The following is a 19,519-nucleotide window of genomic DNA, read 5'->3' as shown; positions in this document are numbered from 1 at the left end:
TCCAGGCATGACATAATCCCATCATTACAATTTCATTACCTGTCTCTAAATGAGAACTTAACATACTAGTGTCAATGGCTCTGAACTAGAATATGACAAACTTTCCATCAATCATCCGCTCAAGTGTGGATGTTGCCCTACTACAGACTCTGCAATATTTCTGCTCCCAAGAAGCAGTCGTGTTCTGTCCAGCAATTCCCAAGATTCATCGAATGCTTTGATCTCATGTTTTTCAGCAAACATTAACTATCAAGTCTCTGAAATACTTTTAAAAAGTCCAAGCTGGGGATGGAATTGTTTCATTTCTCAAAAACTCAGAGCAACGTGGGTGGCTTCTTGGTTTGATCTGCTGAAAGGGTTTCTAAGGCCAAACCTGGGTTCTGGCTTGATTACTGCTGTCTGCCATGGGCACGGGAGGTGCAGCTGTGATTCCACACTATGTATTTACTCTTCCTGTTCTCAGCATAATTTTTGTGACACTTCCAAAACTTAATGCCTCACTTTGGTCTATTAACTGTTCCAAGAATATGTATAAAGTAGTGAATGTTTTAAACCACACATGTAGGCATGCCAGAATGACTATTTTGCTGTCATTTACTAACTACAATTTACATTTTTAAAAGGCTTATGTTCATGAATATCTGCTGAAACCAAAAAAGTTGAGAACATTATGGTTGCTATCTTTTATAAAAATAAGCACCTGGGGACAATACTGCTAGCTGACATGCAATTTATCCTGCCCTCGCAACAGAGATTCAGTAAGACAAAGTGCCATAAAACTAGAGTATATTAACAGATCAAAGGTAGAAAAAATATTATATGGAGAGAAGAAGAATAAAGTAAAATCTTACAAGGAAATAAAATGCAATACTAAACTTCTGTTTCTTTCCCATTCCTCCCATTGATATCCACCCCTGTGACCCCGACACACACACACACACAAACCAGGAAGAGACTACATTCCAGAAACAAACTAAGTGTGAAAATTTTTTTATTCAATTTGTAAAGGACAGTCTTAAAACAAAATGTTAATAACACTCTTAGAACATGGGTCTGTTCATTTGACGTTTTCGCTATCTGCACCAATTTTTATTATACAAAAATCAGAAAAGTAAAAATTCATTACAATATTTGCACAGAGTAACCACTACTTGTCTAAATATAAGTCAATTTCTATAAAACGATAAACATTAATGCAGTTTTACTGAGAGATTCAAAATCCTGTTAACTGGATATACATAGAGGTGTATATTTTAAAGCAGAAAACCCCAAAAAATAAAAAGAAGAAAAGTGTTAAGTCAAAATGGTCAGTTAAGTATCTTTACCTGACCAGTCCTACAAATAGTAACTTCCACTACATATAAAGGAAACCATTATCTGCGGTAAAAATTCTAGACACCTAGTAGGAAATGTGGAATAAACCCACAATAAATCAGGATTCAGTTCCAGGCTGAGCCTGTTTCAAAATGAAACCTAAGGCAGTGGTCTACGTCATTAAAGAAGGGGACCATTTATACCCCCAAACCACTGTGTCTGTCTACAACTAAAACCTTCACCACACAGCAAGTTGCAAAGTTTAAGTTTCAATGCAAAGACATTGAAAAAGACATACACTTCACTGCAAGAAATCTTTGTAAGGCTGAACCTTGCATAGGGAAATAGCCGTGTTCCATCACAAACTACAGGAAAGAGTAAAAGCAAGCTTTTCAAAATGACACCCCTGTGCAAACAGAGATAAATTGCCAGGTATTTTACTGCCCCAATTTATCTTGATCAGATATAATTCAGTTTGACAAAAGGAGAAATGGCAATTTCTGGTGACAGTATTAAAAAGAAAATGTTGAGATTGGCATCAGAAAAATTAAACTCCAAAAAGTGCACCTTATAAAAGGAGCGATACTGCACAGTAGAAACATCTATGCACTAAGCCAGCCCTACTCATGCACAAAGACGCACTCGCTGGGAAGCTGAGTGAAAGTTTACTTTTCCAGACAGTTAATGCATAAAAAAACAGTAGACATCATGACAGTCCTTCCAGCCACTCCAAGCTGGCTGCCATAAAGGACTGTGTGTGTCTGAGCACGGGCCCCCATCTCTAGGAGCCGTGGTGCAGGTGCATGGCGCCCAGCACGGCTCTGTTGTAGCGCTCCTCCACTGTCACCGAGTTGCAGTGCTCGACCACACTGTTCAGCTCAGGGATGCTTTCAGCGGTGTCCCCAAACCCGTGGTAATGTCCATAGTGCAAATTCTCCCCAATGTCTTCCACCCAGGAAGGTCTACTGGCTATGCAGCTGCTTGGACTCCCATTCAGGTGCAGAGAGCCGCACATCTCAGGGTTAACGCTCATGGTCTTTTCTGGCTCCTCAGTGTCATTAACACAGAGAGAACCCTGGCTACTTGGAAATGGTCGTCCTGGAACTAATCCATTGCTAATTCCATTAGATCCTGTTAAGTACTGGTCATTCCTGCTTTCCATCCCACTGAGCTGGGTTGTGGAGGGGAAGTCCAAATGTCCATTGATGACAGATCCATTTGTCAATGTATTCGGTACGGAGCTACTGTTTTTCATATCTGCATTAAGAAATACACCTGTCACCAAAATTCAGTACCAGTGGGGGAGGAGAAACTATAAAATGCTTCACTGTTGCTATAATTTTTAAGAACTTACTTAGTTTCTTTTCTTTCTTTTTTTTTTTTTTTTAAACAAACCAGTTCCTTTTCCAAAGTAAGAAATGATGTGCATAGGCAGATTTAAAAATAAAACACAATAATAGCATTTGCCTGGTAAGAAGGGAAAATGTATGCATTTCAGCAGCATTGAGTAGCCAAATTAAAAAAAAAAAGTTGACAAATACACTGCATGAAAAATACCAACAGTACTGAAAAGCTGTTGAAAAACTCATTTTGGAGAACAGTTTAAAAACTGCCCATGAAAAGGTGCACCAGAAATGAATGCAAAGTTTTCTACAAAGGGTTAAAAAAACTCACAAAACTTCTCTAGTTCTTAGGGGGAAAAAAAGAGGTAAATGAATCAGGTAAATTAAGAAAGTCTTTCAAACTACGTATAGCAGCATCACACAGTGTTTTTAAAAAGCTTCTCTCCTCATAAGTCAGGGAAGCATACACAGGAATATTAAAAGGAACCATTTTTTCCCCCTAGTAACACTCAAATCTACATAGTACTTCTGCAAAGTGCCACATAAGAGCAGTGTCAGAACACAGAGAAACAGGTGACCAGCAAGGAGCTGTGAACACCAGTGAGCCTCCTGAACACAGTCTGGACCAACAGCACGTTCTCAACAGTGCCTTCTGGGTCCAGCAAGTGGAGTGACTGACGGCCAAGGTTTCATGTTATTAGGTTACTTTCAAAAACCACTTATGTTGGAAAAAAACGCTGACAGTTCAGTCTGCACATAGACATCTATTAGGAGAAAGATGTCTTATGGGAAAGGAGTCAATCACAAAATGCTTGGGCACGCTGGGGTAGGCAATAACAAGTTATTTTTCTTCATATTGGAACCCGAGAATTAACGTTCATGTCATAGAAATTCACAGAGCAAATACACAGAATGAACTACAATTATCTCTTGCTTGGTAATATTAAATTTTATCTCAATATTCTGTGCCATCAAAGGAAGGCATAATATTAAATATATAAGAGCTCAGTTCTAATAGCTTTTAGAATAAAGACATCCTAAATACATAGTTACCCTAATTATGTCATATACTGTGTTACTCTCCCCAAGAAGGGCTTCGTTTCTGTCTCACAACCTATGTACTTCTGACAGAGGTTTTTGCGTGTCCTGTAAGTCTTCCTGCCAACAAAAGATCTTGTTCAATGAACAAAAACATCTCCTAAACATTACATCAATCATTAATTTTTTGGCAATTAAAGCAAAAATCTGTTTAATAACTGCTATGAATTCTTCAGATGATAATATATTTTTTTCAAATTAAAATGACAGTTTTTCTGTTTAGTTAAAACTCGACTAGAGAACAAGTGTTTCAAGGACTAAGTATAAAATACAAACAAAAAAAAGAGACAAGTTATTCCCAGGAAAAATGTATATTAATAAAAAAAAAAAAAGTACAGGCACATCTCAGAGATATGGAGGGTTCAGTTCCAGACCAGTCCAATAAAGCAAATACCTCAATAAAGCAGGTCGCACACACTTTGTGGTTTCCAAGTGCATACAGAAATTATGTTTACGCTATGGTCTAGTACATGTACAATAGCATGTCTGAAAAATGCACATAGCTTAAGTTAAAAATGATGGAAAAATGGCACTGATAGACTTGCTTGATGCAGGGTTGCCACAAACCTTTGCAAGAAACGCAGTACCTGTGACGTGCACGAGCGAAGCACAGTGAACTGAGGTGTGCCTGTGTACACCATCTCCCCTAGCTGAGAAAACTCAAATACAGTGCCAACCTTGGTAGTTATTAATGTTCCCTGTGTATACACAGTTTTGTACTGAAAGGATAAAGCAGAACTTTGCTTTACTGCCCAGTAAATTCATTCCATTATTTAATCTCAAAGTCAAGATTAGGTGATCACCTCATATTGTTACAAAAAAATCTAATGAAACTGAGCACAGGAACAGCAGACGTCCCGGAGACGTAACCCGGCTGCGGGACTGGTGCGCTTCTGGCCCTCCTTTCCTCTGCTCCTCCTTCCTGTCTCGCCTGCCTGCCCAGCTCCTCCTTGGGTTCTCCAGCATCCTGAGGACACAATGCAGGCAGCCAGGACGGACCTGGGGGTGACGCTTCTGACAACATCCTGCCTCCCTTCCAGCTGACCCAACATGGGAAGACCTGGATGTATGAGAAAGCTCTCTCCTCCTGAGTCCTTTGAGGACACAAGTACTGTGGACTTCATCCTGAGTCTCAAACTAGGGGCATTTAAAACATGAAAACATTGTTTGTACAGAGCTTTTAAAAAACACATCAACCTTGAAAATAATTTCACCAAACAATAACAACAAAAAAAATGACGTTACTTTTAAGTATTTAATGGACAGCAGCCTGACTTCTGTGATGACTCTCAGAGGACGGAGGAGGCCGTTCCCTGTAACTTTTAGTGGACATGGAATTCTGTTTCACAGAAGGAAGGCTGCAAGTGGCCTCCAGTGACTCAACCCATCTGTCCATTCAGTAAGATAGTTCTACACATCACGTGAAGGAAAACGTGTGGGCTGCTTACTTGACAACTGATACACGGGACGACTAGTCTTGGAAGGACGCATGGCCTTTCAACAAAATGCTCCATGCTGCTATGCTAGTAGTTTAACATGAAAATGCAAGGAGCTGATGTCTTAAGAATAATGATTATTTTTGCCTATTCAAAAGCATGTAGCAATGTCGTTTTCTTCAAAAGCATTCTTAGAGTTTTGTTATAGCCCCTGACTATAGAAAACCTACTATTTTTTATATGTACTATTCAATCAATTTCCCTTGGAAATTCCACCCATTTAATTATTTGGCATAAAACTCTGCCCCTCCCTAACAATTCTGTAGCTTCTAGAAAGATATACACATTTCCTTTTCATTTTAATGAACAGAAATGACTTTTTCATGTGGATTTGGGAAACAAAATACATAATCTTTTATTCCCAGTTAAGATAGACATAATAATGAAACAAACAAAAAAACAAGGATCTATTTCTAAATATATTAACACATTAAGAGAATGGTTAAAATGTTCTTGTGGTCATGTAAATAAATGAACGTTAGAAAAAAGCATTAGTAAATGGATAAATCTTTTTAGATATTCTAAATGCTAGAAGAAACTGAGCTTTTAAAGCCTTTTGAAAACTGAAAATAGAACTGTTTTAATATACCAAAAACTTTAAGGTATAAAATGTGTTTTGCGAAACATGGAGCATTTTAACAGACCCAGAGTGAATGCCACAGAAACCATAACAACCAAGAGTGCTGGGTAAAAGATTCCATGCTGACTGGGTTACCAGTGAAAGTTACACTTACTAGTTCTCAATGTTTACAGCTAGTTGTCCTCTTTGCAATATACGGCTCTGAAAATACTAGTAACAGCATGGTCGGTATAGTCACCCAAAGGTCATGTGTCAGAAAATTAAAAATAAAAATTTCATCAAAAATAAGCAAGGCACATTAAACAAGTTTCAAATCAAAATAGGAAGATTGCACTTATATTTTTCATATCCATAGAGTGCACCAAAAACGCATAACCTTATATCTACAAACTTGTCCAAGATATGCAAATAATAACATTTTTAAAGACACTAGACAACAAAGTGCAAAAAAGTTTAAGAGAAACTTATGTTAGAAATAATATGCATACTGATTCTTGCAACGACAAGGGGTTTGCATTGCTGAAACAGTATATATTTCTATTTCTTTTGGTCCAACAGAACCACTCTCCTGTTGTTTGGTGTCTTCGACCATTGGATTGTTGTTGCAGCTAACAGGAAACTGTCCACTCCCACCTGTTACAACAGCCAACTCTCTATCAATGTGCATTTTGTCAGCATCGTCTTCTGTCTCACCATTCACTAGTGACATGGCATAATCCAAGCTTTGAGCTGTACAGAAAACAAAGACTGTTTTAGATTCCTTTGGACACACGACATTTTAAGACACATTTTTCATTCCTTTCTGTTACCAGAGAATGCTTTAAAACTAAAATAATTCAAATATCTATAGATTGCTAATGAACATAGTTCACTACTGGAAACTTACTTTTCCACAACACACAAAAAAATTCTTTAAATGTGCAGTTTCAGTTGGAAGTCATGAAATTTCAGATACCTATTCTAGATTTATTTGATGACAGAAATTCTAATTTTAAGGCTGTTATTTGGAGAACATAAAGTGGTCATACAACTTAGAGACAATTCTTGACTTCTTTTTCCAAATTCAGCAAATGTTTTTTAAAAGAAATACTTAAGACAATTCTTAAGTAACATAAAACCATTAAAACAATACTAAGATTTATAAACATTCACTAATTCCAAGAATAAAAAGTAATGAGATTTAAGGCAACTCTGTCAATATTGCCCCAGAGTGGCATTTGATCTGAGCAACAAAATACAATAAAATTGAAGACATACATTAAAAAGTCCTGGCTCAAAGACATTTGGAGCTGAAGCTACCTACATGTGCACATTCCTTCAAGACTATCATTCTCTGTATTTTTGAGATGCTAATGCACATATCTAATCACTTTCCCTCCAAGTAATGCATACTCTGCACAAACACTTCTTCCCCCAAACCCTACAAGTCCTCGCTTCACAAAAGCAGCCACTGTCACTCAATGGATGGTTTCTAGTCTTAATAAAAATGTTTCTACCAAAAAGGATCCTAAAAGACCACTGTTAACACCTTGCTTTATTCACTGACCATGGTATGAAACCCACATCAACTACTTTACAGAGAATCTTTAATCTGCTGTATGGCTATACTACAGTTCACCCAACCAAATTCCCTGCATCTGTCTGCGTTGCCTCCCTCTTCTCTCCTATCATGAAATAACATAATCAACATCCTCTTAAATGCATCTTTGTGCACACACTCCTGGTTCATAATGCAAATGCCTACAATTATTTCCAGAACACACACACACACACACACACACACCAAATAACTGTCAGTGCTAAATATTTCTTTCAAATAAACATTTAGAAATAGGGGGAACTGAACTTTGCAGCTTTAATTAGTTCTATTTTTAGAGGCATATGAGTCATTTTCAGTTATATGTACCAGTTCCAGATTATTTGCCAAAGATGCTACTGTACAGAACAAGAAACCCAATTTCTGAATGACTGGTATCTAGGAGGGTATGTAACAGTGTGATTTGTGTAGTGGGGAAAATAAGTAGAAGTCTACACATGTAAACAGTCAAAAGCATTCTTCAAACATGGGTACTTTAAAAACTGTGGATTTTAGTCTTTTTCACTCAAGCTTTTCTTTACCCTCCACAGGTCCAAAATAGATGACAGGGCTCTACCTTCACTACAAAACAGGTACTTTCAAAAAATCAGTGGTAAACAGAGCATCTTTTTTTTTTTTCCTTTTTGTCTCTTTTTTACTGACCGGTAACGGGATCGCAACCCTCGGTGTTGCGCCCGCACCGCGCTCAGCCAGTGAGCGGGAACCGGTCTCCACATGGGATCCGAACCCTCGGCGGGAGCGCCGCCACGCTCCCAAGCGGCGCACTCGCCAGTGCGCCACCGGGCCGGCCCTAAACAGAGCATCTTAAAGAAAAAAATGGGGGTAGGTAGAGGAGTAAATTCCCCTAAGTGTGCCAGGTGGCAAGGCCCTCGACACCCTCCAGGGCATCCTTCCTGCACTCAGAGATGAGGACCCCGCAGTCAGTGAGGGGCAGGGTTGTTCCTGTCCACTCTGCACTGCCTGCTAAGCTGAGCTCACTGGGAGTACAGCGCAGACAGCTTTATGCATCTATACGCCTACGGTCTGGCTTTGTTCTAGAATTCAGATGCCAATGTTCCTTGGGTAAAGCGACAACTAGAGGTTATACTTGCGGCTTCATACCTCTGAAAAGCAGGTTTAAAAAAAAAACCTTTTGACAAGATGTGAGGACAAGACAAAAAAAAAAAAAAAAACTGTGAAAGCAGGGATTCTTGTCTTTTCATTCACTCAGCCCAGTGCCCATATCAACAAAGAAAGCCCACTCGACAGCCAGATCAAACAAAACACTGAAAGTAGACAAAAACCACTACGAGTAACGGGAGTATGCAGCAATCAAAGCTGAAGAATGACCACCACTCCAGGCAAGCAGGTTCTGCAGGGGAAGCGGGGCCTGAAGGCAGACCTGCCACTAGGGGGCAGAAGAGCTGCAGCAAGGGGAGCTTGGGGAGAAACTAAATGAAGGACTGAGGCACAGACCCGTTTCAAAGCAAAAATGAATCTCTTAACAAGAGAAGTACGCAGTGACCAGGGACTTCTGAGATGGCTCCGTTTAACAGATGCATCTTTCATTAATGCAGATGGCTCCTCATTAATAAGGCAAGATGAAAATAAAAGGCTTTCTTTCACATTTTAGCATTAAGGAAACCCTAATGTGGGAACGTTAACACAGACACTCTGGAATCTCATCATTTCTCCAGTGTTTGCAGCGTCTCTCCCGTGGTCTGCCACCCAAACCTTGGGCAATACTACTTCATACTAATGCCTTCACTTTTTTACTCCAAGCACCTAAAAATAAACATCACTCAGTTGGCTGGATGGAGGTATTAAGGTTGCGATTATTTACTTCTAAAAACTGTATGTCAGAAGCCACAAAATTAAAACTGGCCTCTCAGTTTTTAAAGACACTGGATCAGGACTCAACTCTGGTTGCTGCCTCTTCCCACAATCAAAGACTGCCACCTGTGGCACTTTCTCCCCACAAACTCACCTGCCATTGCTAAAGGAATCACTTAAACACGACACGCTGCACTTGAGAAAGGTGACCTGGATACACACTTCAGAAAACGTCTTCTTCCATAGTTACCAATTTTTATTCTACTTACGTTTTGGAAAGGAAACACTTTCTCTTTCCATTGTTCCTATTGACTTCCACAGTTGGAAAAACTGCTGAACATTTCTGAAAACGTTACATAATAGGACAACTTTCTAAAAATGCCCTCGCCTTTTGACTGCTGAAGCAGGCATCTATTGAGAAGACAGACTTCCAGGCCACATTAGACAGAAAACTATCTAGGACTGGCTCCAAACCTCCCAGCCTCCATCCCCCAAGGGTACAACCATGGTCAGGTGTGACAACTTGCCATCACTAGGAGATGGTACATACCACCAGCTAAGAAACCCCTCATTTTCAACCTTGGGGGAAAGGAGAGGTGCTCCATTTGGGGCTGGTGCCTGCGACAACTCAGCAGTCTGCATATTTTCATCTAAAACTTGAGAGTGGGACAAAATCCCTAAAGCCAGTTCTCAGCAAGACTCTAAAACTACATGAACTATTTATGATTAAGCAACTAGAAAACGTGGAATAGGTCTTATCCAATTTTAAAAGCCAGGGAAAGTCGGCTGCACTAGAGAAGTGACACAATTGGACACAAAGGCCATGCCTTTATGCAGATATTTTAGTGCCAACTAGGCTGAATTAGGATGCACTCAGGTTTACTACTTATACTGACATGCAGAACACGTACATGAAAACAAGACTTTAATTGCCAGGAACACTTGCAAATATACCTAGGGCTTGTGGAAAAAACAAAAGAAAACACCTAATCAAGCCTATTTAACTTTAAAGGCAGATAAATCCCTTAATAGGCAGAAGTAGTACTCTATACAGTCTTATATTTTAAGACTATGTGATCTAATTGGCTAACAGGGCATTACTTCCAAGACCTATCCCAATCAGGTTATGCTCCCTAAGACAAAGCAGGAGACACCATTTTACATATACAAAACATGCCAAGTAGTTTCATAAAATGAATGTTAAGTGTGGTTTGGGATTGACTAGTAACCTACATTCTGCTGTCTCCAGGTGCTATGCAGAAGGGTTCCAAGCACTGGTCCACGACCCTTAGAGGTGGCCAGGTGCTGCAGGACACCTCATGCCCCTGTGGCTTTCCACTGAACTGAGTGCCTCCCTCTACTGAGAATGCTAACCACTGGGGAAGAAGCCTCACTTTCCCTGTTCAAGGAACAAGAAAATCGTCCCCTTTGCAGTTTCCCACCAGCCATTATTAAAGAGAACTGTTCTTTGCTCTGCTATAGCACATTTTACTCAAATATCTATTTTTTTCTTAGAAAGGTCCTGTTAAAATAAAAATAGCACTCAAGGCGACCTTTTGTGGGACTTGGACACCTGCCCTGGCATGAATTCTAGCCATGGGCAGGAAGGAAGCAGCACCAGTGCTTTGCGAAGAAAAGACTAAAAGGGATTTAAGGTTCTGTTCAAAGAACACAGGAGGGAAAGTGCACGTGAAGTAGACTATTCTCAAGGACATGTGCAAGTCTCAGTTTTGTTTCAACTGTGGCATCCACAACTGCACGGAGAACAAATCAGGTGTGTGAAGTTTGCTGAATTCAAGACTGAAACAAATCTTTCAGTATAATTCAGATTGTATTTATAAGGTGTCACATCTTTAGGGATCAAGGCAAAAACAAATAGCTTTTCCCTGCAAATCTGAGAAAACTGACATCAGAAGTTAAAGTGTTATTAGGGCCGGCCCGGTGGCGCACTGCTACAGTGCGCCGCTTGGGAGTGCGGCGGCGCTCCCGCCGAGGGTTCAGATCCCACATACAGACCGGTTCCCGCTCACTGGCTGAGCGAGGTGTGGGCACAACACCGAGGGTTGCAATCCCGTTGCCGGTCCTGGTCCAGTACGGGCGCGACACTGAGGGTTGCGATCCGTTGCTGGACATGAAAAAAGACAAAAAAAAAAAAAGAAGTTAAAGTGTTATATATATAACTAGAAGGAACTAAATTAAAAACGTACTCCTGGGAGGCATTTGATTTCTTGACTCTCACGTTTCAATTAGGCAACGCCCATCAGGTAATAAACTTACTGGTCACATCCGCCCTCCCTTCCTTTAGTTCAACATGAACAATCAAAACAGAAAAATGGAGATTCTTTATCCATCTTCAACTCATCCTGGGAAAAAGTGTGCCAAGAAACTTTTCACTAATTTTAAACTAAGTCATAATGTTGTAGATATTTCCCCCCCCCAAAATTTTTATATTAAATACCTACACATTATGGATGAGATTCTGAGATCAGTAACATACCCATACGATTAAAACAGAACTGTTAAATCCACTTAATGCTTGAGATCTGATATCATCACAGCCTACATCTTATGGCAGCACTTTCCACAGTTATAAAAGTGAAGGTTACCAGATCAGTTTTCTAACTCACACTAGCTCTTAGGACTCTAGACCTCTAATGAAAACATTATTAACAAGATGATGTTTTCCTTCATGGGAGAGACTGGCATTCTTTTCTAACCAGGTTCACCGATAAATAATTTTCACAAGTTTCCAAGGAATACATATACGAATAATTGTACTGAGTTACCCCTGAAAGTTAACTAGGATCACTAACAAACCTGAACTGACTTGTGCACAGCAGGTGCAGCTGCAGTCCTGAAGTCCACCTGTCACACCATCTTGCACGAATGTTGATAAACAGAAAAACTGTATACTGATGCTTGTCTGCACCATCCTGAATGAACAAAATTCCACACTGGGGAAAGTATTACCCCCAAATACTTTTCAGCAAAACCAACTGCTCAAGTAACTTTGGGTTTCATTTCACCCTCCAGAGTTCACGTCCACATCTATTATGTCTGCATTCTGACCAAACTGTACTTTAATAATGACGTGACTTTATGAAAGATATTTTAGAGTATAAAATTTTTGTAGTATAACTTCCTTCCAAAAGACAGTTTATACTCAAGCAATACAAAAAGGCAAGTCATTTTTATTTATGTAAGATCTTTTACATCAATATAGTTTATAAGGGAAAATTCCTCCAATTTAAAAGACTTGAAAGGAAAGCAGTTTACTGAGAGCAGACGTACTCCTTTCTGTGGGGAACAGTAGGTATTTGCCAGACTCATGATTCCAAAGTCTATATATAGTCAAGATATTATCCCAAGTGCCTTAAAAAAAAAAAAGAAAGAAAGAAAGAAAAAAGCCAAGAAAATGACAACTTAAACTCTTGTAAATATTTTTATATGTGAAGTTATTCAAAAAAGCATTTTATATGCATCTGGTACATAAAGAAAAAATACTTATTTTTACTCTGGCATGAGAACCAAAAAGTTATCTAATAAAATGAATAATTTTGACGCAACTTAAGCTCACACATATTTAAGCAGCAAATCAAAACAAAATCCCAGAAATTATAATGAAAACAAACTAAAGCAGACCATCTTAAACTGCAAACTAAAAAACTGTTCAAAAATGGAAACAATTATCTAATCAAATCAAGAAAAACTTCATTTAGAACATACAGGTATTTGGGGGTGGGAGGGAACCACCTCTTTGCTCCCCATACAGGAAAGAAAAAGGAGTGATGGGTTGAAGATGGCATGAATCTGTCTATGCTCACACAAATACAAAATTAAAAATAATACACACACAACCAAGTGACATGTGAGACAAACCTTAGATTTGTCAACTACATAAAGGACTGAACTATTAGGAAGCTTTAGGAAATTAGTAATCAATGTCATGGTCAGTAAACAAATTAGAAAAGCTAGGGAATAGCAGCTTTGAAGTAACATACATCTTGGCTTTAACAAAGATTTCTACTGTGATGTTCACAGAAATATTATTCATCACTTAATGTGCATTTGAAAGAGTGGTTCAACCCTTTAGGTCTGCATAATTACTACCTCCAAAACTTAAATAAAAATGTTGGGCTCAACCCACATTTTCTTCTGAATTAGCACCCTCAGGCTCAGGACCGGGAATGTGTGGTGTGGGACAGCTGCACAGCAAGTTCAATGTGCAAACTATGAACCTCTAACCACTGGTCAACCAAATGAATCCTTGTCTAGATGAAAAAAACCCACAAAAACCCTGAAAACCAGCAAGACTCTTCAGTAGAATCTGTGTAGTAGTAACAAGGTTTAGGAAACTTAAGGAATCCTTCGAAACACTTTTCAGGACACTTAGGCAATGTGATATTGGCTGATTCAACTGACCTTAGAAACTGTGAAAATAGTTTTAAAAACTCTCTAGGTCATATTTGAATCTGAATAGAATGTTAAGTGACTTTTTAAAAACACCAAAAGGAATGTAATATTTAACAGCAATGAGGGAATAAAAAACATGAACTAATTTTGAAGGATATTTAACTATAAACCAACACTCTGTGCACATACAGTTCACGCATGAGGGCATAACGAGGCCAACATGGAACACCACGACACTAACCAGGCATTAAATGAAACTGCAAAGGATATTTTTAAAAAGTGAATGCTCTCGAAGGGCTTTTAAAATATTTTAGAGAAAATATACTAGAGTATTATACAAGTCAACGACAATGCTGAACAATACTTTACCATTAAAAACACCATTTTGAAGTGTATCCATGCCTTCGTGCCATGCTTATGACTTCAACAGCATCTTTCTAGAAATTACTAGGCCCATAACTTATAAAAACCCTCAATTTGGTCAACCAACAGAGTTCATACATTCATTTCTACAAAAAAGTCACATAATCACAAGAGTTTTTATAGTGATAAGAATTAAATAATTGTGAAGTAGATAACACATTTTATCAACTTATAGGGAGAAAAATTGTTTCATCTGGATACACCCCAGTTAAGTAAAACGAGGTAAGCATTGGAAAGAGCATCATGTTTACCACACCAAATTTAGAGTGAACGAAGACCTCTAGTCTTTTAGGTAATTAACTGAGATTCACTTGCATTTTCCTCATGCTATACTTGTACAGTTATTTTTATTTTTTTTCCTTTTTGTCTTTTTTCGTGTCCGGCAACGGATCGCAACCCTCAGTGTCGCGCCCGTACCGGACCGGGACCGGCAACGGGATCGCAACCCTCGGTGTTGCTCCCACACCTCGCTCAGCCAGTGAGCAGGAACTGGTCTGTATGTGGGATCCGAACCCTCGGCGGGAGCGCCACCGTGCTCCCAAGCGGTGCACTGTAGCAGTGCGCCACCGGGCCGGCCCTACAGTTATTTTTTAAACCAAAGGACATGACTTTCTGTTTATTCTCATAAAATCTCATCTGAGTTCATAATTTTGATTGATTACACTCACATCTCTCCTTCTCTGTGTTCACTAAATATTCTTGCCAATATATCAATCTGTCTTCTGATTAAGACACAGATGTAATTTTTTTCCTGTATGAAAGGAAGGCTTTTTTTAACTTCAAGAGTAACTAGCTGGGCTGGCCTGTGGCTCACTTGGGAGAGTATGGTGCTGACAACACCAAGTTAAGGGTTAAGATCCCCTTACCAGTTATCTTAAAAAAAAAAAAAAAAAAGTAACTAGCTGACTCTGCTTATATACAAACTCCAGAACAATCTTAAAAAAAAAAAAAAAAAAAAAATGAAAGCATACTTAAAACTAAAATAACTTACCTTAGAGACTTAAATCCTCAACGTCAAATTAACACACCAGACCTTGCTGCAATAAACAAACACATACTACCACATGGGGTACGGAGACCAAGTGAGGTCGAATCATGGTGCAAGTGGTAAAAGCATAGAAAACATTTACGTTACCAAATGTGAAAATGTTTTACTGCAGACCATCAACAATTTTTTAAGCTCTGGAACATTCACAACAAACAAAATAATCAGGCATGGTGGCAGGTTTTTTTTTAATAGTTATATTTCAAACAGATACAACAAATGAAAAAAATCTAACTCGTGTGCGCACAGGCACTCAGAAAGTTACACACACATTTATGTCTGCGCCGTCACACTTCCCTCGCAACCCTCCCTTGATTAAGTGGCCCATCTTCACTGTGGCAACACAGGACAGAACTCCTCCAACACCACCTGAGAGTCCTCCAGGCCGATTGTCACCTGAAGAGAAGGTCTCATCTCACAGGTGCATTCAGCCATGAAAAGAAAACACGTTAAACAAAGGAAAAACTACCATGCCTTCCACCCCACAAAGCAACCTCACCTTCAGTTCTAGCTTTCTTTACTCCAAAGGATTCCGAACCTTCCAAGCATCTCTTTCGATTTGTTCCCACACTAGTGTGAGTAGGAAATACACTCTGGTGACCCCCATTTGAGGTGCCATTGTTATAGAAACGGTTCAGGTGACAATTCTGGAGGTTCAAGAGCAACTGGGCACACTCTCGGAAACCCTGGGTTTGTGCAATGTCTGCTGCGGTCAGGCCACTGGCATTTCTCAGGCTGTACAACACAAAAGCATGGAATTAGCTCCCACTCGCACCTGAGGCTGGTCTGCTCCTGCTGCACTGACTATCTATCTGAAGGTGACATGAAAGAGTAAACAAATCTACAGCAAATCTTCATTAAAGTAGTAGTTAATCACTCTAGCTCTGTAACTAACTTCTCTCATACACATTTGATTTCTAAGCAAGATTTGGGAAGACAGTAATTTAAAAAAAATCAATATACGAAACTTTTAAAAAAGGCATCTTCCTATTTAACTTAAAATCATGTTTTATGTTAGTCTGAAGAATCTAAATTTATGCTAACTTCAGACTTAACTTGAATTCTATATTATCTGCACTTAATTTTAATAACCCATTCCTTTAGCTCGAGTAAAATCATAACAAACAAACATGTACTAAATTGTCCATGGCATTCATAACTGGCTTCCTAAAAACAAAACTGCTTACCAACAGGAAGCCAGATTTTATGTTAACATGTGACACTATAAGTGGAAGTTTAGAAGGGTGTCCTGATGTTAAAATAACTTACCAAATTCCAGATCTGAAAAGCTGAGGTTTTTTTGTCTGTTTTTTGCCCTTGCTTATTAGGAAATTTACATTTTGGCATTCTAGAGCATTTGAGTAAATATTTCTTTGGGAAAACCTTTCAATATTGTCCTAGGAATTCATTCTCTAGGCTAAAAATCTTAATAAAGAACCAACATCTTACTTGACTAATAACACTAAAAAGCAAAGGTCTTATGCCCTCTATAGTAGCTAAGACTCAGATTAAAGCAAGAAGTGGCAGAACATATGAGAAAGATTTGAATAAAATAGAATAAGCTGTACTTGCAAACCTTAATTAGGATACTTAATTAAAACTGGGGGAACCAAAAGCAATTCCATGTTGAAGTTCCCCCGGAAGACAACACACACTGCTCTGTGAAATAAATCTATAAAAAAGCAAACATTCTGTTAGCTGCAGATTGATAAACTCAAATTGCAGAGGTACTAAACAGCAAAGATAGTGGCCATACCTGTTCAGCAAACTATACTAGGTACATAGCAAAGAAGTGATCAAATAAAGGCTTTATTTTGCGTCATTAAAACAACCATTCCAGAAACCCTAATGTTCTTGTTTTCTTAGGATTATGGTTAATGCAAAAAATAAAAGTAAAAATAAAAAAAAATGTGAGAGTGAAAATTACAGAATTAGGGACAAATAATGCTTTTTTTAAAATAATGCTTTTTTTTATTCATAAGGTTAACAGCCTCGTGGTATTATTTCCATCTGTCATACTCATAAAGCACCAACTTCAGAAATAAAAAATTAGTTGTTTTTAGACACTCACTAAACATGTCTCCATATTCTGAAGTATGAGATAAAGAAATGTATTATACATTTTGAGGACAAGCCCAAATCCAATCTGATCAGGTATAAAACAGACAAGACTTGAGAATCCCAAAACCAACAAAGTTTTCTAAAAAATATAAGGCAGTTGTGTATAGGACTATTAGAAATTAAAATTGACATTTTATTCGGCATAAAACTTCATGGCTGTGAATTTTAATGAAAATTATTCTAGCATTTTGTGATATTTTTATTTGAATATGTTAACTAAATGAAAAGGAAACACTACAGTTTGGGCAGACTGAACTATATCAACTGCATGTGCACAAAATGAAGTCAACTTATTACTGAAATATACACAAATATTAAGTGTGTAGCCTAATCATACAGCTGGATGACTTTTTGTAAAAATGGTGTATTTCATTTTCAGAAGATATTAGAAGTGAGGGCTGAGCCCGTGGCGCACTCGGGAGAGTGCAGCGCTGGGAGCGCAGCAGCGCTCCCGCCGCGGGTTCGGATCCTATATAGGGATGACCGGTGCGCTCACAGCGCTCACTGGCTGAGCGCGGTGCGGCCGGTCTCAAAAAGGACAAAAAAAAAAAAAAGGAGTGAAGATGGTCTAGAAAGGTCTACTCTGTTAAGAATATGAACAGAGAAGTAAGCTGCCATATGAAAATTTTAAAACTCTTCAAAATTTGAAAAGATACTGACTCTGAACATAAGAAAAATTTTAAAAAGACAATTATTTCTATAGATAAGCATGGACCTGCTCTCTTTACTTAATATGAGGACAAATTAAGGTACTAAATAAAACTGAGTAAAGATGGCTCTTTAGTGGATCAGAGAATAAAAAACAGTAAATAGATTTTTTAAATGGCATTTACAATCACAAATGCCAGTTCACTGAGGAAAATTAAGTCACTTAAGGGGCAAGCCAACATACTGAAGTTGTTAAATGAACACCCATCTGAAATACAATCAACTCCTTTACTACTCATTCAGAAACTGAGCACTAGACTGAATCTGGGTTAGAACAGTAACTTTACTGTTCTTCCAAGGAAATGTAACATTGAAGACTAATGTCGGAGTGGGGGCATTTGCCTACACATAGATAATGCTGGCAAGGCTCCCTGCCTCGCCTCCTTCCCGACTTAGACTAGAGCCAACCAAATATCATCTTCAAAACTTATTTTAACTAAAAAAAGCTCAAAAGGATTACAGCCAACTCATACTATCTACTCCACGTATAGACCAAGCAAGCAAGAAAGAACAATCACAAGTCAAACTGAACTTCTACTGGCTTCTCACATCATTTCTGGGGACTGAAGTTAGACATGAAAAGGAGACAAAAAAAAAAAAAAAGATTCTAGGGCTGGCCCAGTGGCGCACTGGAGAGTGCGCAGCTTGGGAGCGCGGCGGCACTCCCACCGAGGGTTCGGATCCCATGTGGAGACCGGTTCCCGCTCACTGGCTGAGCGCCGCTGGTGCGGGCGCAACACCGAGGGTTGTGATCCCGTTACCAGTCAGTAAAAAAGACAAAAAGGAAAAAAAAAAAAGATTCTAGAAAATGTGCTGAAAAGATATCAGAATCTGGAACACACGGCCATCGTGAAAGAATTAGAGGAGAGTATAACTTTGTTGAACATTTAGGTGGCACTGGCATTATCCATGTATTATTACCAGAAATAGAAAGTATCCTCTCTCTGCTTCTAGTGAGCTAAAGAAGACTTCAATTGTATTATTTCTCACGTTACTAAGGACTAAATGTGCACAACACATAGTCAAGTGGAAGACTCTGTTAAAACCCGATCCTGGTACACAACAAAAACCAACCACCACCCCTCTCTTGCCCCTTCCCATTTCCTCTCCTACATTATCTCCATTGAGAAACATTATCCCCTGTGAAACACACTAGTTCTTTTCTGCTCACATCACAGAAAGCCAGCACTTACAAGTTTTTTAATGTGTAGTGCACATTATAGAAACTGACCTGAAATCACCTAATCCAGAGGTACACACTTTTTCTATTAAGGGCTACACAGTAAATATTTTAGGCTTTGTAGGCCATGTATTCTCAGTCCCAACTACTCAACTCTCGTTATGGCCTGAAAGCAGCCTCAAACAATTGAGGGTGGTTATGTTCCAATAAACCTTTATAAGAACATTAAAACTTGAATTTTATATAATTTTATGTGTTACAAAATGTAATTCTTTTGATTTTTGTTCAACCATTTAAAACTGTAAAAACTATTCTCAGCTTACAAGCCATACAAAAACAGGCAGCTGGCTGGATCTGTTCAATAACATTTACCGAAACAGATGATACTG

The 19,519-nt window shown here is 38.7% G+C and overlaps 1 protein-coding gene across 1 annotated transcript in view; it reads right to left on the bottom strand.

Annotated features, from left to right (window-relative positions):
• Nucleotides 1-974: 974 nt before the first annotated feature.
• ANKRD10 (ankyrin repeat domain 10) overlaps nt 975-19,519 on the bottom strand; it is a 32,751-nt gene continuing 14,206 nt past the window's right edge. Inside the window, exons 4-6 of the mRNA XM_008564470.1 lie at nt 15,621-15,856; nt 6,465-6,560; nt 975-2,571 (exon numbers count right to left, since the gene is read on the bottom strand). Coding sequence (XP_008562692.1) covers nt 2,096-2,571; nt 6,465-6,560; nt 15,621-15,856 — 808 coding nt within the window. The 3' untranslated portion in view covers nt 975-2,095. The remainder of the gene's footprint in view (nt 2,572-6,464; nt 6,561-15,620; nt 15,857-19,519) is intronic.

The sequence above is a fragment of the Galeopterus variegatus genome, unplaced genomic scaffold (genome assembly GCF_000696425.1).
Source record: "Galeopterus variegatus unplaced genomic scaffold, G_variegatus-3.0.2 Scaffold187, whole genome shotgun sequence".
NCBI lineage: Eukaryota > Metazoa > Chordata > Mammalia > Dermoptera > Cynocephalidae > Galeopterus > Galeopterus variegatus.
The sequence above is the reverse complement of the archived record's forward strand: the minus strand, read 5'-3'. Positions and strand labels throughout refer to the sequence as shown.